General features: G+C 38.3%; 1 protein-coding gene across 5 annotated transcripts; it reads left to right on the plus strand.

Moving 5' to 3' along the window:
• The first annotated feature begins 12,649 nt into the window (after window positions 1-12,649).
• Window positions 12,650-19,376, plus strand: pmt (phosphoethanolamine methyltransferase). 5 transcript variants are annotated; one of them, XM_025063234.1, is made up of 12 exons: window positions 12,650-12,734; window positions 15,528-15,699; window positions 16,069-16,224; window positions 16,443-16,579; window positions 16,719-16,870; window positions 16,997-17,182; window positions 17,736-17,825; window positions 17,920-18,021; window positions 18,114-18,236; window positions 18,322-18,453; window positions 18,890-19,006; window positions 19,121-19,376. In XM_025063234.1, exons 1-12 carry the CDS (start codon window positions 12,665-12,667, stop codon window positions 19,229-19,231), a joined length of 1,548 nt encoding a protein of 515 aa, XP_024919002.1. In that variant the 5' UTR covers window positions 12,650-12,664; the 3' UTR covers window positions 19,232-19,376. The 5 variants fall into 5 exon arrangements, with proteins under 5 accessions (XP_024919002.1, XP_024919003.1, XP_008324914.1 ...); XM_025063235.1 differs by having other exon boundaries at window positions 17,920-18,009; XM_008326692.3 differs by lacking the exon at window positions 12,650-12,734 and adding an exon at window positions 13,345-13,460.
• The last annotated feature ends 1,208 nt before the right edge of the window (window positions 19,377-20,584 follow it).

Here is a 20,584-nt window from a genome sequence, read left to right on the forward strand (position 1 = left end):
CACCCGCCCCCCCGCTCTGCCACAGAAACACGAGTTGAGCCACTAATGCTGTTGTTATGGGTCGTTTCATTACATGACCTGTGTTTGACCTTTACTGATACATAAGGAAAACAACATTTGAGAAGTATGTGGTCAGTATTGTATAAAATGTGTCTAGTTGGTACAAAAAGTTTGCTGACAAGTTATTGTTGTTTACATTGTGGTACTGCAGAAAAATAATAGTAGTCTTTGTATTCGTTTTGCAGTTAGCAAGCAAGCTGATAGTGAAGTGTGAAGTGTGTAAATCTGACTCAGCCTTGATTCTTGAATCAAATTACAGATCGTTCTTATCTGCTAACTACTACTAATACTGAGCTGACAAACCAAGTTTGGTCCATTGCGGGGGGCCACTGCAAAGAAGCTAATGGTTCACATGTGGCTTAGGAGCCATAGGTTGCAGACACCTGCTTTAATGTATCACTGAGAGGAATTACTGACAACAGCAGCCACAGATTTCTTTTATTTTTTTTGTCACCTCAAGTAATTTTACTATAATATTCCTGGGCCAAAATTGATATTTGTAGGGCTATCAGTTGCTAAATCAGATTATTATTACCATACAGACTTAAATGGATTTTCTTTTTATTATTATAGCGGCCCCTCCCACTGCCAGAGGAGGCACTGGACCATTTCCAGAGCTTTTAGCTTGAAAGCAGTTTCTCTGGCCTCATTATTAACCTAATTAATTGTGCAAACAATTATCAACAAGGCAATATGCAAATGTCAAAAAGCGAAAAGAAAAAAAAAAAACACTCTCCTCTGCAGTACTCTCATGTTTTCAGGCCAGCACTGAGCGTGTCATTACTATTCACAGTATTGTTTTCCACCTCCTACCATGGCTAAAATTGTCATCCACGGCAGAGGGCCTGTCAGCCATGTGTCACTGCGGCTCAGGTCTGTCATAGGCTTCAACGCACAGCTGGACATAATGAAGTGCAACGTGCACCCGGCCCCTGACCTGCTCACCAGCACACACCTCCACCAGCTGCCCCCACCTGAGCAGAATGGAGCGGTTTCCAAAAAAGCCCTGTTGCCATCTGCTGCAGAGAGGAACTGACACTTTGTTCAAATCTGGCTGGATTACAGGGTGATCTGCCTTCAAATGAGTTTGATTGTATGTCTTCCTCTGGTGTAGCTTCGTGTTTGCCCATTTAACCTTGACTGGAGAGGCATTTCTCAGAGTTAACTCCCTTTTTCCGGTTTTTCTGCAGAGTGCATGAAGCATAAAATGACAAAACAGGATCAGGTAATCCACACCGTAACTCAGCGATAAGGAAGCACACATCGCAGTGAAGTGACAAAAATTAGTCACTGGTTGAGGAAGACGGGTGTAGACTTTACCTTTCCTCTAAGTGAGGATGAATTGGACCACAGTGGAGCAGGGAGCAAGGGCTTAGCCCCCCTGCCTGCGGCTTGATAGAATAGAGCTGTGAACCCTGGGAAATTAGGATCTAAGCAGGCAGTAGATCACCGAGCCCGCTGGCCCCGTCTCTATCAGAGAATATCTCACACCTGCAGACACCGACCAGCTCCAACACCACACACACAGTCGATATCTAGATTAATCTGTGAGGTGAAATCAATCAACCACTCGGTGGCGTCTCACACAGCCCCGGTGGCTCAGTGGTCCTGCAGGAAGAGAGCGATACGTCTCGCTGTGTTAGCGACACCGACACTGAAGCTCCGTCCTTTTACATGGAGGAGCTTCATTTAACGGCGATATTGTTATCGCCACAATGAAATTGAACAACAATTTAAGGGAAAAAATGTTTTCAGGTTCAAAACTTTATCCTCAAACAGATGGTTCTAGATCAGACGATGGGCCTCGTTTTGAAACTAAAATAGTTCATTTATTATATGTATTTCAAAACATTATGTTTACTCTTTATACATCCCTTTATTTTTTTTCTCTCTAATATTGGTTTTTAGGAGGCTTATCTTAATTCCAAATCTGAAACTGTATTGTCCTTTCAGACAAATGAGTTTTGTGAATCTTTTTTTTTCTTCCTGATCCTTAGTTACACTTTTTAGAATGGACAGCGTGCTTTAATCTGAGTGGGTAAAGTGATCCAGGTTTCAGCTCCTCATTCTTTAACAGGCCTGTTTCATAGACACGTCCCTCCATCGCTCTTATGAGTGACCCACGCTCGCAGTCAGTCTGCTGCATCGCTTTTGACCGAGCTGTCCTGAAGATTGAATGCCTCTATTTGGGCGAAACAATTGAGAGAAAGATTTGGTTAAGCCGCTGGAAAGTGTGTCTCAGTGGATCTCTTCATCATTCCTTACAGCCAATTTCACAGGTTAATGGGTTAAGAAAATAGACCCCGCACTTTACTGAGGAGTTAGAATTTACAGTACTTTTGGAATTCATTGAAAAATAACTGGTGACGCCTGTAGTTATACATAGGGTACTTGCCCACTGTTGCCAATTCTGGGTGATTCATGGCCAGTGTTACTACAGCACAGAATACAAACTAAAGTATACCTGAGTATTTGATATTGTGATAAATACTTGATTACCATGTATTAAAAGAGTATGCACCCAAACAGCTAAATTGTGACACCTTTGCTCAGTGATAATTTTTATGCAAATGAAAAGTTCATTAACAACAGGCAGTTTTAAAATTTATAGATTTATTTATGGATAAAAGTAACTTAATCTGTTCCAAAACACACCAGTTTAATATATTATATGTGTATTACAGGGTCTAAAAAAAAAAAAACTTGTTTGCCAGTATTTATATTTTGCTTGTTTATTGCGAGTATAAAACAATATTTTTTCCACTAATTCATTTTTTTTATATATTTTGGATCTATATTATTTGAAATAATTCAGTACTATTAGCTACAGGCTAAAGTCATTAGCTTGTTATTTATTTTTTTCTCTGGATTTAAATCAGAATTTTCTGTCAACAGGAACCAAAAAAAATAAAAATAAGATGTTTGTGTCTGTTTCTTATATATGGCCCAACGTCAAAGCAGACCATAACAAATATAAATTATAAATTACTTTTTCAAAGCATGTCAACCCTTTTGCTTTTTCGTGGTTTCCTCCGTGTTTCCATGTTACCATGCGTTTAGCTCTGCTTTGTTCCTCTGATCCCGGTGACAGATGGATGGGTTTCAAACCCTCAGTGCTGTCCTGCACGTCTTTGAGCTTTAGATGCTGTTTTTCATTGAAAGGATTTACTGTGTGGGAATTCTAGGCTTACATGTCTCTGAGCAACAGAACCCAGCCTTCAATGCATCAATATTATGCCCTTTAGCTGCAGCTGAAAGTAATGAAACATTTCGATGATGCGCTGCTACCTTTTGAAGTTCAAACTACACAGAATTGTGGAACTATTCTTCCTCCTCTGCAGAATGCCAATCTTCACAGCAGTGTGTTTACTTTTTTTTTTCCTACCATCTAATTGTACATTTATCAGCCATCAGGTCCATATTGACGTTAGAACAATTAATTCTTTATTCTTGTCCAGGCCATTTGTTTTTTATTTTATAACCCCTACATTTTCCTGCTTCTAGGAGCAAGCGGTGACACAGCAGACTGCACTCCAGCACTAAATTAATTGCCTTTTTCTAATCAACAGAGAAATAGTGTGGCTATGCAAACGAAAATCAACAAACCAACCAGATCAGCGGCCAATGATTTACCCAAATCTTAAAAAGAAGAAGAAGCAAAATAAAAGGATTCAACTTGAAAAACAGTAGTTTAACAAAAGTCCATTTCATTTGTTTGGCACAAAAGAATCAGTTTGTCTCAGACGACTTTATAATTTGTTCAACCCCCAAAGACTGAACAAAGACCATCACTTTTGGTGCCATTTCTAATCAAGAGCCAAACTTCTGCCACTGTGACTTTTTGTAAAACAAAAGGCAAGGCAAGGCAAACACAGACACAGAAGAATTCTCTCTGCTCCAAAAGCATTAAATAATGATACATATAAGATAATGTATGTGGGTCAGTGAGCACAGTGGGTGATATGTGATAACACTGTAATGTTGTAAAGTTTAGGTAACACTTCAGTCCTACCTTTATAACATTCTTACGTTTTAAAAACAACAAACGTTTTAAAAACATCATCTATTTTTTTTTTTTCATTTATTTCACTTAACAGAATAGTGGGACAAACACAATCACTAGCACTCAAGCATAGAGTAAACAAGATAGATATAAAAACAGAGTACAGGAAGTCCTCGGTTTACGACTTCCTCGACCTACTGTGTTTCAAACATTTCATAACAATATATTCCAGATCATAACTACCTGTGTCCGAGGTCTTTATGAGTGTCTGACATAATCCCGGGATGATAAGGAGGAGGTGTGAGGAAGGAGCACTAACAGCATACAGACGAACCAGGAAAACAGGAGTTACATTTCATCAAAACCATTATTGGTAACGTAACGGTAACTTGAACTTCAGTCACAGGTATTTTGTGTTTAACTTGTGCGTCTGCTCCAGACGTCTACTCCACTGTCTTGAAGAAGCTGAGTTTCACCTACAGCAGCAGCTTTTGAATTGAACTAAAGTGTCGCAGCTCATTATTTCAATGTCTAGTGGTTTACATCATATTTTTGTATGAATTTCATCACCCTCTTCACATTTTTGCACTTTTAGCATTTTACCACAATTGTAAATTGTGATTATAATTTTCAACTAGAATGCTAAATTAGGTATAAACTGACACAGAGCCAAATGCCTCTCCCTCTGGATTTCTGGTGGTTTGTTTTTATTTTTAACTAGATGCAAATGAATTTACTTTACTGCAGACACTTGAGTTCACCGATGCAAATAACTGCAGTGGATTGAACCTTATTAAATATGGGTCCATGTAAAAATGTGTTTTAAAATCACACAGCTGCTGTGAAGTAAAGGAATGCTCACTGTACATGTGGATGTTGCCCTTCTGCTTATCCTACAGTTGAGCTGTGAATCCAGTAGTACATTAATCGCTGTAGTTCAGCATGAGTAATTCTGCGTAATGATGCAGAATGAGCACTATATATATATATATATATATACTGTATATATACACTATATATATATATTAAAGTGGCTAATTGATGACCTAACACTGTTGCTAAAGTGGTAACTGTGTCCTTTGACTTTATCATTGAAGAAATGTGATTCAATGCCGTGTTATGTGCTGTTTCTTATGCCATAAAAAAGCAATAAACACCTTTTTATGGCATCCTGTGCAATTAGGACTTATCTGAACAAAGGTCAAACTGATTCAGACAAACCCTGCAGTGATGTTGCAGCAGCGTGCGCCAGCTTTTATGTGCCTGAAGCTGGGCTGTAGATTAAAAGGATATCTTCAGAAGCACAGGGTGAGTTTATCACCTGGACAGTGAAACGCTCGTGAAACGACTCCTGTACAGAACACAGAATTTTCTATTTACCCTGTTTGCTATGATGTTTTTCACAGACTTTATTTTCCTCTGTAGGACTGGGGGGTGGGGGAGGGGGGTTGTGAAGTTGTAAAAAATGCAGTACACAGTGCAAAGTACATTCATCACAGGCTGACACACAAACCCACATCAGTACAACAGTGATACTCGCTGGAGCCGACACATGCACACGACTGCTCTCTTTAACTTAAACCTACAATCTGCAACTTAAACCCAGTTTAAGCTGTTTTCATTGTCCTAGTATTGTTTATAATATGGATTTATTGATTTGTTGTTTCGTGATATTTTTCTCTCTCTTTCGTTTATCAACGTCTATTTCTGTTATTTTATCTCGCTGTCTTTATTTTTGATTTACAGAAAACAGTCATCAGCCTCCAGGAGCCACAGATGGGATTAGGTGCTTGAACTGTCAGGGTTAGAAGGATGCTGGGTAATAGGGATGTTGGGGCTTGAAGGGGTGGCGGGCACAGAGTCACCTCAGGGGTATTGATCCCTGAACTGAAGGCAAAATAAAAAATAATAACCCACGTTTTCGGATTTATTCTGCTGTGCAGGCTGAGGGAAATGCCCTGCCTCTGCCTCTGCCTCTGCCTCACTGTCTGACTCACTGGGCTGCTGTCCCCGTCCTGAGCCTGCAGGTGTCAGCTGAAGCATGAGGAAAGTCTCAGCCCTGTCCTGTTAGAGAGGAGAGGCGGGAGAGGCAGCCGCCATACACAGTCTGGAAATAGGCAACGGCTTTTTAAATGTCAGACCTTCATGTCCCGCCTCTGCCTTTTCACCTGCAGTGAAACAAGAAAAGGTTACGTAGAAATATCACTGATTTCAGAACTGCTGAATGGGCTTGTTGTCCATAACAAGATTATGTTGCTATTATTTTGTTAGTAGGTTCTAACGGAAGGCAGATTTATTTATATATTTATCCATGTTTGTTACAATTGTCTGAATCCATGAAATTATTCAAGTCTGTTCCAGCCTATTCAAATAGGGCCCCGCAGGCCACATGGAGGTCATACATAATCATGGAGTGGTCCAGTCACTTTTTCCAGGCTAGCCACATAAGCCCAGAATGCATCACTTCATGTAGTAAGTCTAGAAAAGTGGTGTCTAGATAACTCTGTCACAACAACAAGCAGAAATGGGAAATTATATGAGCTGTTAAAATAAATCTGGTTACCAAGGTAATTAGATTAGTATTAGATTTTGCTTTTAAGAAAGTGTCCATACCATTATTTTGGAACAAGGTTTTGCACAAATATGTATGTGTTACTATGTATTTTTGGTGGTGGCAGAAAATACTCAATAGTTGTACACCCAGAAACTCAAAAGCCTGTTGGGAGAAAATGTGATTAAATGTTGCATTGGAATAAATCATGGAAAATTTAATACGTGTGTATAAAAGAAATTGATTTTCACATTAAAGAAGAGATTGCTTGTGGTTCCCTGCTGGTCCCAAGGTGGAAAATCAATCAAATCCTTCACCTCTACATTTTATGAGTAGTACAACCTTTTTGAGTTGGTTGTCAAATTTATGTAGTACCTTTTACATCTGTGATTTAAACTCTCATGTATGTGTGGAATTCTTCATTCCTGACATGAGTGGTGTCATATTCTAAATCAGTGATTTTGTAACCATTGTGCTATGGTGCACGTGTGCAGTAAGAGATCCTCATGTGAACGGTGGAAAATGTTCCAATTTCATGTAATTGGTCTGAAAATAATTATTCATTTTTCTTGCAAATAATTTGTCTTTGTTTGTCAATGTGACAGTGACATCCAAAAATGAAATACTCTTCCAGTAGGTAGCAGCAGATGGCAAAAAAAGCACAGAGCTGTTTAAGTCTTTGTGTGTGTGTTTTTTCAATTCCTGCGAACATATCACAGTTGTCTTCAACTAAACAGGCCAAGGTTTCACACGGAGTATATACATTTTGAATGTATTGAAAATAGAAGATTGTTGTATTCCATAAACTCCACTATTTGTGACATTTTTTTTTTTTTGGAAATGTGCATTTTTGAGATTTTTAATTTGTAAAATATGTGTCATGGCTAACGCTGCACATCCGCTGCTCTGTGTAATACTGTGGGTTAATAAGATCTATTATGACAAGAGTACGTTTGAAGGGAAATACTCCGGCAGAGGCGTTTCACTACTTTTGCTGTATATGGAAAGTTCCTCACATAGATTACAGAGTATTATTTCTATTTATTTTTTTAACCTCTGCAGAAGTTCTTCAGCAGAACCATCACTTCTCCCATCGAGATTGATGCACACGCTGATTGTTTGCATCTGAAATCAATAACAGTTAAAACACCATCTCGTGTTACTTGACAGCAGTGTAGCACACAAACAACACACACACACACTCAAATAAGCACCTCAAGGTCTCCTTCATGTGTGAGCGACTGCAGAAATTATGTGCTGATGACACCTAAATAGATTGTGTAATTACTTTTGCCCTGCTGCCAGTGGCCTGTAACACAGACTCCCAGGTCTTGGGGCAGGTTATTTACTAACCCAGTTTTTTGTGTGTGTGTTTTCGGGACTTGATGGAGTTGAAGTTTATGAGTTGTGTATTTTTTCCTGTTGGTCAAGTTTCCTCATCAGCTTTCCTGCCAACGCATGCAGTACACTACATCAAGAGGAAAGGGACGACCCTGAGAGAGTTTAGGTGATGAGGTCGGTTTGGTCAGAATGCAACCTGTTCTAACAGCGACAACTCCTTTGGGTTCTGCATTACATGTTTTATTGAAAACAAGCCAGCTGAAAATATTTTTGTTTCCTCCAGAAACATTTGCTCTCTGAAGCAATGTTTATTAACAGCAAAGTTTCTTACTTTTACCAGCCTGCAAGGCTGCAGTATGAAGCTCTGGCTTTGTAGAAGTATTGTGTATTTGAACAGAAGGTGTCCTTTAGTGGGTGGATGATGATCATTTTGGTGGATGCTGAAAGGTAAAGACCCTCTCTAGAGCTCTTGACCAATGATGATACTGGAAAATACAGCCCTTACATGAAGGTACTGATGAAATTGTGGCTTTTCCTATTTAATCATTTGCAATCAGGTTCTCCTCATGGTTGTTTGTTGCATTTCAAAAAACCTCAGGACAAAATAGCAAATAAATAAAAAACTGACCAGGCTGGGAAGGTGTTTTCCTCTGTGGAAAAGAACAAGAACAAGGTGAGGTGTGCGACCTTGGTTCCTGAGGGTCAGCAGTTGATCCCAGTGTTTATAGGTTAATGTAAATGAAAGGCCATTTATCCTTGGGAGTTAGTTTAAGGGAAGTTAAAGCAAAGGTTAATTTCTATAAATTTCCAAACTCCAAGTTCATCTGGTCCTTCCTCTGGTCGAGAGTAATATTGATAACAAACTGGTGTCAGACAATTTGACTCCTGTAGCCAGGAGTTTTATTACAGTGTGAGACTCCATGGTCAAATCGATGACTAACCTCGTTTGCTGGGAGTAAATTTTACTCTGCACACATCCCTGTGGACCGAGCAGGTGCTTTCAACACTAAAACATCGAGCAAGCGGTGTGTTTCTGACACAAGGGCTACACACTGGGGTATTATTTTTAAGAAGAGTAATAAGTTAGCACTAAAATATTAGGAAAAAGTGGGATAGGGCTGTAGGTACCCTCCTTTTCAGAGAGTATCGATGCAGGAGCCACAGTAAGGAGCACACTGACACCCACAGTTCTAAAGTGTGTACTGAAAAATAGGAGTCTAAGTGGAATGGAAAAAATCCTACTATTATCCTCGGTTACCTCAGCACTCCACACCTCTTACAACTGTTTCATTAAGTATTCACTTGACTCTCCATTTTTAGTGCAGCTCTTAAGGTTTTTGATGATTGGATTCACTTTATTGTAGTCCATATATTATTTTCTATCTGGCATAGGCTGAAGCCTTTTACATGCTAATTCAAAAAAAAAAACATTTTGTATTCCGATGCTCATTGTAAAACCTAAAAAGTTTGCAAGGTTTCGTTTTAACAAGTCCTTGAAAGATATTACTGCAGGAAGAACAAAACTCACTGTTTCTCTCCACATTCAGTTTCCACAGTGTTCTCAGTTGTTCTGTGTCTCTGAGAGGTTACATTAGGTGAGAGTGAGCCACCACTAAGACGCCTAAAGACTCAGTGTGCAGTGTTGTGTCTTATTATTGTGAGATCTGATGTTTGTCATCAGTGGTTATTCAATTTCTACTACTTAATTCTGTCACGGTGGCGGCGGAATACACTGTCTGTGGTCCACCAGTCCATCAGAGGGCAGCATATACAGGCAAACAACAAATTTACACTCACATTCATACGTATTGCCCGATCACGTGGGAACATTGAACCACAACTTGCTTGATTTGATGAGTGGACACTGATGATAGCCATATTCAAATCTTGACTGCAGGATCTGTGGGGAGCAGTGGTGCACAGACTGACAAGAGTGACCTCGAACACTTCAGAAAAGTTTTTTTTTTTTTTCAAGTTTTAAGACAGTTTCGGGTCATTGATTGTGGACACACAGAAGAGAAACTTCCACGACCATTTGTCCTCAACAGTTCAGTAACTGTTGGTTTTTAGAAGAGATGGCACAGAGTGATGACACTGATCAGCCAGAGAGCCTGAGTGGAATTCATGGAAACGTGTCACAGCAATAGATAATGAAGCATGACTGTACCCATACACACATACTGTATATGTGGAGTAGATGTGAAAGTATTGCAGCACAAGTAATGTACATAAAATGTAAAGGTCTAGCCTGAGTAGTGAAATCAATCAATAAATAAAAAGATTTTTACATACAAGATGATCACTCTCTCTGCCAATGCCTCATTCTGCTGCAGCGACCACTCAGCTCCACTTAGGTGCAATAATTCTTCTCACTGGGCTCAAGCAAATGTAGTTTTCCTTTTAAAACATATATCTGAAAAGCAAAATGTTGGTGTTGGTTTTTTTCCAGTTTAACTTCTGTCTCTTTCTCTTTATAGACCCGTTAATAAAATGCACCAAGATCTGTTTTTATCCCAGGGGATGCCACTAGTTTTTGGAGCACAGCACATAAAACAAAACAAGCTGTCACCACATGAAAGGACTGTTGAATATTCATAAGGTTTGATCCGAGTTGTTATCATTAGACCTCTCTTCATATGTGAAATGTAAAGCCAACACTGGTGTGCAATTCACTTCCTTTTATTCAGGATGCATGCACTTTCCCCCCTTTCTATTCTTGCTGTAAAAACACTTCAACTCTTTCCAGTAAAATATGTGAAACCTGTTTCACCTATCCATCAAAGTAACAAAACAATTAATTCTACAACATGTCTGAATTTAATGGATTATAATCATTGAAATGAGAAGAAATATGTAGAGAATGATTTCAAAACTCTCACTTATAGAAACTGTGGATCCCCCCCCCCCTCCTCTATTTTATTTAAAATTTTCACTTTCATATATTTATGTGTATGCATTCAGTACTTATGAGAAAAATTGCTTTTGTGTTTAAGGTTTTAAACACCATTCCTTTCCTGCAGAGGGTGCTATGAGCACGATTTCAATGCCCTGGTTGAAGGACTACGAACACTGATAAAACGTTGTCATTTTAGGTTCATGTAATTCTTTAACTCTATGAAGTAACACATTAAACTTAGGAGAATATCCACTGGAAAGAAACAAAATGAACCTATTTTAGGTTCATGTAATTCTTTAACTCGATGAAGTAACACATGAAACATCTGTGCAAAAGGGTAAACCACAGCAGTCGTGTATAAGCCTGAAGTTTAGTAGCAAATTGAGTATAGAGGGATTGCTAACTGCAAGTATTATGTAAGCTCTGATAAACGTGTGTCCCGTCAAGCAGGACATTTCATTCATGTCCGTTCTAGTTTAGTTCATGAGCTTTCCAGTCTCCTTACTACAACACGACACATGCTCTCTCAACAATATCTGTCTTCATCACGGTTCTACAAAACAACTGTTTTTTATAGAGATTTTGTGGTCGTTTACTGACATCTAATGGACAATAGTGGTTGTTTATGCTCTTTGCTGTGAAAGACACTTTTTATATTTCTTATTAGATCATTAAAACTTTATAAATGTGTTGGATCATTAGAAATACCTGCTCTCATTTTTTGCCTATCCCTGAAAATCAACCTAAAAATCTGAACTTCTCAGAAATCCACTGCCAGTGTATAAAGCCACTGGACTTTGGACATGGTGGTGATGTTGGAACTAAACGTACAAACACAGGCGTTCTATCTTAGAAATCCACACATTTAAAAGAACAGCAACAAGAATGTATTAATAAAATGTTAATTATATTTGAATTATATTTTAAATAAGAAACAACTTAGAAATGGTACCTACAAAAGGTAGTAAATTCACTACTGTACACAGTTTTGCAATCGCATTTCAGTTTGTTTGCAAACATTTACAAAATACTTTAATGTCTGTGAGTGTTTTTCTTGTGGATCTTGTGGATTATTGGATATTGAACTTAATTTATTATGTACCAGAATGCTGCCAGAAAAGTCTGTATATGTGAGTAGGTGTGGACTGACCACCCAATCAACCAAAGAAACAAGTATTAGCCAATGAGAGGCAGAGTCACGTATGCTTCTGCCAACCAAAAAGGGTCAAATAAAAATAACTTGACAATTGCTGGAATATTGTATTGAATATACAATACAATATATTGAATATATTGTTTGTTTGTTTGCTTGTTTGTTTTTGTAGCCTGGAGGCTTATGTGACATGTTTACACCCAATTGCGTGAGTATGGGTGACTCAGAACAGCGAATACGATTGACTGAACGTTAGTTGGGGCGGGCACAACAGGTAAAAAATAGAATCACTATATTTGCCTCATCAGTATGATGATTATTTTTGTAATTACGGGCGTATGATCATTCCCTTAGTTATTTTGCGTAACTGGTAAGTAAACAGTGACACGTAAAATAACAAGTATATGCCTCCGACGAATTTACAGGAGGAACAGGACTAAAGTCGCTTGAGAGAATAGCTTATGGTGCTACACCCGGAAACTGAGCTCCAAAAAGCAGTCTGCCCTTTCAAAATAATATCCAACGCATATTCCTCCAAAACACATACATTCGCCAGGTTGTTTAATCTCTACAAGGAAAACATCTTTATTTATTTTTTTATTTATGTTCTACAAGGAAAACATCTTTATTTATTTTCTTTATGTTGCAACACCACAGCGGATGCGAAGCAACAAAAACGGACTAACTTACATTAGAAGGTCGAGTAAGATTTTACTTCTGAAACAGCGGTGTACGTATGTTTTTTTTATTTTCCTTGTTCAAGTTCAAGAAAACTAGCTTCTGTTTGTGTTTATAAATCTGTGTATATAAGCGGGAATGTATGCATAGGGCGTGCGTATGTTTTTAATGACGTTTTGGCAGTGTTTGGTCGTTTACAGCAGACCCGGATATGTGTGAGGGTGAGACTAAGAGGTGCAGAGAGAGAAGCTCCACTGAGAGCAAACGTGGAGTTATTACAAGTTCCTGCCAATTGTTATTTTCCAAATAATGTTCTTAAGAGTACGCAGGCGTCCGTTTGGTAGCCACTTATTGTTGCTTTAAAAATTACGCAGTTTATACACACCCTGCTGGAACTTTAAATACCGTCGGAACATCTTTTGAATTAGTCACAAATAAAAGCAGATGTGAAACACATACGTGGTTACTTCCCCCTATCGTAGAGTAATTTATAGTAAAAGGGAAAAAGGTTTTGTCAGTCTTGTCAGGACTTTGGTATATTTGAATGAATCGTGGGTCACTCCTAAGATTAGGGCTGTCATTTTAGTAACTAACGTATTTGCCAATACTGTAACCAAGAAACTGTCACTCCCCTCATATTCATATTAGCTGTTACACAATCCACATACAAGAACATCATTATTGGTGTTACACACCACAGTAAGACGGCATTTAGACAAGCTGCCTTACACAAGAAGGATCTCATTGAAAAGGAATCTTTCCCTGCAAGAAAACAGAGGTACTATGAAAATGTTAATTTTATAAGTTTGGGTTTTCATGAACTGGTTTTGAACAAAACAATGAACATATATTTATATATTCATTGTTTTCATCACTGAATGGAATTGTTTTTCATTTTCTTTTTTTGACTTGACAATGACAAAAAAGATGCTGCTGTTTGTTTGTCAAATGTTTTGTACATTATATACTGCTTTTTAAGAGGTTTGTTTTTTGGAACTTTAGAAAAGCTTTGGGCTCTTTAGATAGTTTCTACATGTGGTTTTTCCAGTTGGTCAAGTCTGTGATGACTAGGTGAAAGCTTAAAGCATACATGAACAGTAAAAAAAAGTAACTGATACTAAAAGAGTATTAAGATATTTTAATCATAAACATTGTCAAATGTTTTGCACTTCTGATCTTGTCTAAAACCATTTCTGTGTCACTGTGTCCTCATTACTTATGACATGTGGGGAAAATTGCTAAGTAAATACCACTAGTACTGCACTTCCAACTGCACTAAATAGTTATGATGCAATCGCCACATGTTTCAGACATTTTCAACATGTCAGCACAACTGAATCTGACAAAGAGAAAAACTGCAGAGCAGTTTGGTCCTGGAGCAGCCACAACGGAGGGGGGCAATTTTTTCCCATTACTCTACATGTAGCAGTCACTGTGTGACATTTGTTAGTGCACAATGTCAGCTGAGACTGGCCATGAGCATGACTTTGATTGTAAGCAGACCTTTGCCCTGTCATGATCATTCCTGTGGAGCCCCCCTCTGTTGCTCCAGCCCCATTCCCCCTCCCTTTGCCTACTTATTTGAATCCTAATGGCCAGTTTCCCACCTGGAGATCACCTCCTCCCCGAACCGCCGTATTTAAAGANAAAAAAAAAGCCACTCTGCCAGACAGGGGTCACTAATAGCTATTTATAATTCATATAAATTCATTGGTATAGATTAGTCCTTAATTAAGTGCAAGTGCTTTTCCAGAAGATCACCATGGAAAAAGGTATGAGACACGTCATGATGATGATGAAGATTTTACTGATGTCAGGATCAGTTTGTGTTGCCTGAAAGAATTTCTTAAAGCCAGCTGATGTAACTGATGGGGCCAAAGTTTGGTTTGTCGGAACAACCACGTTGCTTTGTGCTGATTGTTCCCTAGAGCTGGTGGAAGTAATCCTCTGTTTGTGTTAGAATGTGCCAGAGATGTGTCAGAGGCTGTCGTTTGATCCAATGCTAAACTGTACCACTGCTCATGTTGGATGTAGGCAGCAGGTTGAACTTCTTTGTTAAAATTCAGTTTAATATATATATATATATATATATATATTACTGTATAATAATCCAAATGTACTGGACATATATTTCCTTATTTCCTTTAAATAGAAAATGCTATTTCTTATTTAAAACAATTAATAATTGATTGGTTTAAATATTTTTGCTCCTCTTGAATTAGTGGTGTTCTGCTGACGTCACACTAGAATGTATTGCGTGCATCTTCCTCACGGCTGACAGATGAATTTTATCATATATGATGGATCATTTATATGAAAGCTGTCTTGGATCAGACCTCATAAAGTTTCTTCTTTTCTTATTGCAGTAAACTATGTAAATCACTCACCCTAACCCACATCTCTGCCCTGCTGTTATTTTGATGTTAATTCATACAAATCAGTTAAGCATTTTCATATAATAGAGGGGAAAAAAACATATTTCACAACATATTGGCTCTGTTTTGGATTAAGTCGCACCACACACTCTTCTTGTGTTGCAGCCTGGAGTAGCACCTGCGTACTTAATGGCGCCTCCTGTGGCAGCCTGTGTCCGTTGCAAAGACTTGCTGTAAATTTCCCTACTGTGGTATGAATAAGGGACTCTAGTACTGTTAATTATTAACACATTTGGTGCCAAGTTTTCAAAACAGGTCAGAGTAATGGTTAACCAGTGACAACCAGATGTGTTCTGGCATGTCAGAGTTCAAACTTTATGTTAACACAGAGCGTCACTCGTGTGTTACATGTGTAAATGAACATGTGTCACACTAACCCCACGTTACATCAGCATCTGTGCGCTTTGCAGTGCGAAACAACATGGCAGCGTTCTGGAAGGAACACTCCACAGAAGCCACCGTAGAGGAGATGATGCTGGATACTCAAGCCAGGGACCTGACTCAGCAGGAGATGCCTGAGATTCTCTCCTTACTGCCCAGACTGACTGGATACAAGGTGCTGGAACTGGGAGCTGGCATTGGGTGAGCACACAACTCCATGATTCACATTCAGATCCAGAAACCTTTATTTAACAGTGACAGTCAGCAAGTTATTTATACAGTTCATACATTTTGTTTTTCATTTTTGAGTTTGACACATTTGTGAAATCAAATTGCTGTTTTTATGGGGTTTTTTTTAAAGGAGATCCAGTTTAGAGGAAAAAATTAAGCAGACGCTAATTGACCATTCAATAGAATCTTGGTTTTAGGTGGTGTTCATAGACAATTTTGCCTTCAGTCTGTCCCTGATTGGACAATTATGGAAACACTGGCATCACAATACTTTAACAATGTTGGTGTGTAACGTTACCAAATGGGTTGATAAACACTGTGGTATCTTTGTCTCTTCAGTCGTTACACCAGCCAACTGCTAACTAAAGCAGCCCATGTCACCGCTGTGGACTTCATGGAAAGCTTCATTGAGAAAAACAGAGAAGTGAACGGTCACCATAAAAATGTAACATTTCTTCATGCTGATGTCACAAAGCTGGAAATCCCCAAAACCAGGTGTGGATTTGGTAAAAAGATAAAGGACGGATGTTTGACTGCTGTGCTGCTGAATGTTCTGTTATTTCACTGTTTGATGGATGATGTGTTAACTTTCCATGACTGGTGCTACAGTACATGATGGTTTTGTCAAAATGGATTATTTAAAGAAAAAGAAGAAGAATATTTATTTATTTATCAACCCATATATATATATATTTGTCTTTTTGTCCCGTCAGCCTGGATTTCATCTTCTCCAACTGGCTGCTCATGTACCTGAGTGATGATGAGATACAGCCCTTAATGAAGAAAATGCTGAGCTGGCTGCGTCCCGGTGGCTTTCTTTTCTTCAGAGAGTCCTGTAACCACAGATCAGGTAGTAAATGTATAATTAATTAAAAATTAAAAGTTAGCTTCAGCTGATCCAAATTCTGTCATCTGAACAATCCAACATACATAACATATGATCATATGTTGGAGAAGCATTTTGGTTGAATATGTTGTGTTTTACCAAGGTGACAAAAAGAGGAACTTCGACCCCACCATTTACCGCAGTGAGGATTGGTACAGTCAACTGGTGACATCAGTACACATGGAGGAGAATAACACAGACCAGAAATTTGGTTTTGACATTGTCCTGAAAAAGAAAGTTTACGCTTATGTCCAGGTGATTGGATTTTCCCAGATATTCAATAAGATAAATCCTAAATAATAATAATTAAAAAAAAAACATAATAACTGTTCCTGGTTTAACTCCATCCTCTCTGTCATTTGTCACCTGCTTACATTCCAGATGAAAAACAATCCTAACCAAATCTGCTGGCTTCTTGAGAAGGTCCAGCCTTCAGAGAAACAGAATGGTTTCCACACATTCCAGCAGTTCTTGGACAACCAGCAGTACACCAAGCGAGGCATCCTGTGCTACGAGAGGATTTTTGGGGCCGGCTACGTCAGCACGGGTGGCCCCAGCACCACGAAGGTGGGACATGTGTCTGGATACTGTCAACAGAAATCAGCAAACATCTCATGCACAACATGTTCATGTCCTGATCTTTCACAAATTAAATAACATGTACGGAAGCTCCAGTTTTGTTAATCTGATTTGTTTTTATATTAGGTCGTAAAATTTTAATATTAATGTTACTGTTCCTGTTTGACAACCTTAAATATTTAGATTTTTTTGAGCGATTACCAGATGTACTGAAAGAACACTCTTTTAGAATGTCTACCCCAGTGGTTTCAAAATGGAGGTTGGGCCCCCTCTAGAGGCACAGAGCAATTATGGGGGTCACAGCAAACCAGATTAATTTTTATTTGAATATGATATCTATTTCTGCCACAGTGGGTTATGTTTAGTGTTGTAGTAATTTGTTGGTAATTTTTATTTTTTATTTTGTTATTTCAATGAAATAGCAGTTTTAAATATAGTTCAATGGCAAAGCATTATTTGTGCATGCGTTGATGTGGGGCAGCTCAACAATACTCCTATATATAGGCTCATATTTATATTTTTTGATTAATTGTCATGACAGGAGTTTGTGGACATGTTGAACCTCAAACCTGGACAGAAAGTTTTGGATGTTGGTTGTGGCATCGGGGGAGGAGATTTCTACATGGCAAAGGTCAAACACTCTGTCATTGTTTCACGGAGGCAGTGGAACAGCATTAACAGAGAAGCGATGTAATGATTCCAAATGTTGTATTGTCTTATTTTAGACCTTTGGTGTGAAGGTGCTCGGCCTGGACCTGTCAGAAAACATGGTGGAAATCGCTATGGAGAGAGCGCTCAAAGAAAACCTGCCATCAGTACATCTGAATGTTCCTGATTTTGTTTTCTAAACTGATAATAGATACAACTAAAATCCTTTATTGGTTTTTTCTGACATCTGTCCTCACGTGCTCCACATTAGGTCCAGTTTGAGGTGGCTGATGCCACTAAGAGGACATTTCCAGAAGGTTCCTTCGATGTTATCTACAGTCGGGATACAATCCTGCACATAGATGACAAGCTTGCTCTCTTTCAACGCTTCCACGTGAGCATTTTCACAGACATTTCATAGTTGCTATATTTTATGTCATTAAAGCATTTTTTTTAAAATTGGTATTTCTCTGCTCAAGTCTTGGTTAAAGCCTGGTGGAAAGTTGCTCATCAGCGATTACTGCTGTGGCGAGAAGCCCTGGAATCCAGAGTTTGAGGCCTATGTCAAAAAGAGAGGCTACATCCTTTATACGCCTTCACAGTACGGCAAGGTACGTCAGGGCTGAAGTCCAAGCCTGAACATTCTCATTTCCAAACTGTTGGAAGTCAGTAAAAATATTTTTACAAACTAATTAGGGATGTCCAATGTTGGCTTTTTGCTGATATCTGATATGCTGATGCTGAGGTAAATGTCTCAGGACCCTACGTACGATTCCAGCAAATTCGAAAGAAAACCCATTGATAGCATTGTGTTATCGGATTTTCATTATCGGAGGAAAAACCGATAACGATCTTACTAATATTACATAATTATGCTAATATCACCTGACCAATATTATCGGATGTCCATTAAAAGTAATCAATGTTTGAATGTCACTTTTTACCGCTGAAGTTAACACACAGTTAAAGGACAAAAGACAATACAACAGAGAATGATTAGACGTGAATAACCCCCCCACCCGGCCCTCCTCTTTCTCTCACTCTTAGGTCATTGAAGAAGCTGGCTTCCGCAATGTTCAGGCCACTGACCGCACAGAGCAGTTTATCCAGGTGTTGAAGACAGAGCTGCAGAGGGCACAGGCCATGAAGACCCAATTCATTCAGGTTAACAAGAAGGCACACAGCACCAATGTTCAAAAACACAAAATAACCTTTCCAAGGGTCTTACATATCACTCTGTGTGTGCGTGTTTGTGTGGTTGTGTGTGCGTGGGTGTAGGAATTCTCGGAGGAAGATTATTTTGCAATCGTCAACGGATGGAGTGACAAACTGAAACGTTCCAACAGTGGAGCTCAACGGTGGGGTCTCTTCTACACTACAAAGGATTGAATTTATTGTCTGCAAAAATACCAGTCTTAGATAAACGTAGGCCTCGTTATACACAGTATACACAGAACACAGTGTACACAGTGTACACAGTGTACACAGGGCCAGACAGAAATAATTTAACAATAAAGTATTTAACTTACCTGGAGTGACAAGTCCTTTTTTTTTTTTTTTCAAATGCGTCACACCACACACCGATGCAGAGACAATAACGTACATTCATTTATACTATTGTAGATCTAACTTTCATGTCATGAATGCCTTTTGTGAGAGAGATTTTAAAATTAAGTATAAACGACCATGAGGTTGGCAGAAACTAAGGTTAAATAAATTAAATTCTAACCACAAAGTATACAAGTAAATTTGGCCTGAACTCAAGATTGCTCTGTAACTGATCTTTTTGAACAATTCAATTCAACATTCAACACTAGACAGACTGGCTGTTCACACACGTAAATACAGAGTACTGAATGTTATTCACCAATGATGATAAACATGAAGATCAGCGTTGACCTGAAGAAGATTTGGGCTGTGAAGTCGCTTTATTCTCTTATTCTTTTAGAAAAAAAACAATCATTTGAGTTTGGCACAGTTGCTTTAATCAGCGGGAAAAGAAAAACGACCAGGTCAACGTAATAATATAGGAAATATATAACACTTATTGAGGTACATAACAGTACAACCATTTTCGTTTGGCGCTAGAATCGCTATTGTTGCATTCTTGCAAGAGTTGATCAGAGAACTGATTCAGAAGATTAAAATCCTCGTTTTGTTTAGTTGTATGCCACAAGATGGCAGCAAATCGAATGATTAAAATACCAAAGGCTCTCCGTCTGACTGCTCGTTATCTTTTGTTCATATTTATGCCTTTTTTTAATCAAATTAAGGACACTGACAAATTTACAGTTTCATTCTTTTTTGTTCTGACCTATACTGTATGTGTGTATAGTAATTGGTCTATTGACTGTGTGTAGGATTATATGTACGGTAGGTTGTAGACAGTGGGATTTTTAAAGATGTAATTATATATATAATATGTGACATTGTGATTTGTAGCAAATATGTGTTGCCATGTGTAACAGGAGATAAGTTATTTATGTGTAACAAAGTTTAGCAATAAGTAGCAGGCAGCTACGAAGAATATTCAAAATTAATATATAGACACATACATACAGTATGTACAGTATATAGCTCTTACATGTGGTTAAAGACCGGTTATATATACAGTATATATATATACAGTGTATATATATATATATATATGTGTGTGTTTATATGTGTATATATGATAATATAATATTTGTATGTCTTTAGCTATATGTATTATGTGTATATATTTATATTAATATATTAATT

The sequence above is a fragment of the Cynoglossus semilaevis genome, chromosome 15, assembly GCF_000523025.1.
Source record: "Cynoglossus semilaevis isolate Cse_v1.0 chromosome 15, Cse_v1.0, whole genome shotgun sequence".
NCBI lineage: Eukaryota > Metazoa > Chordata > Actinopteri > Pleuronectiformes > Cynoglossidae > Cynoglossus > Cynoglossus semilaevis.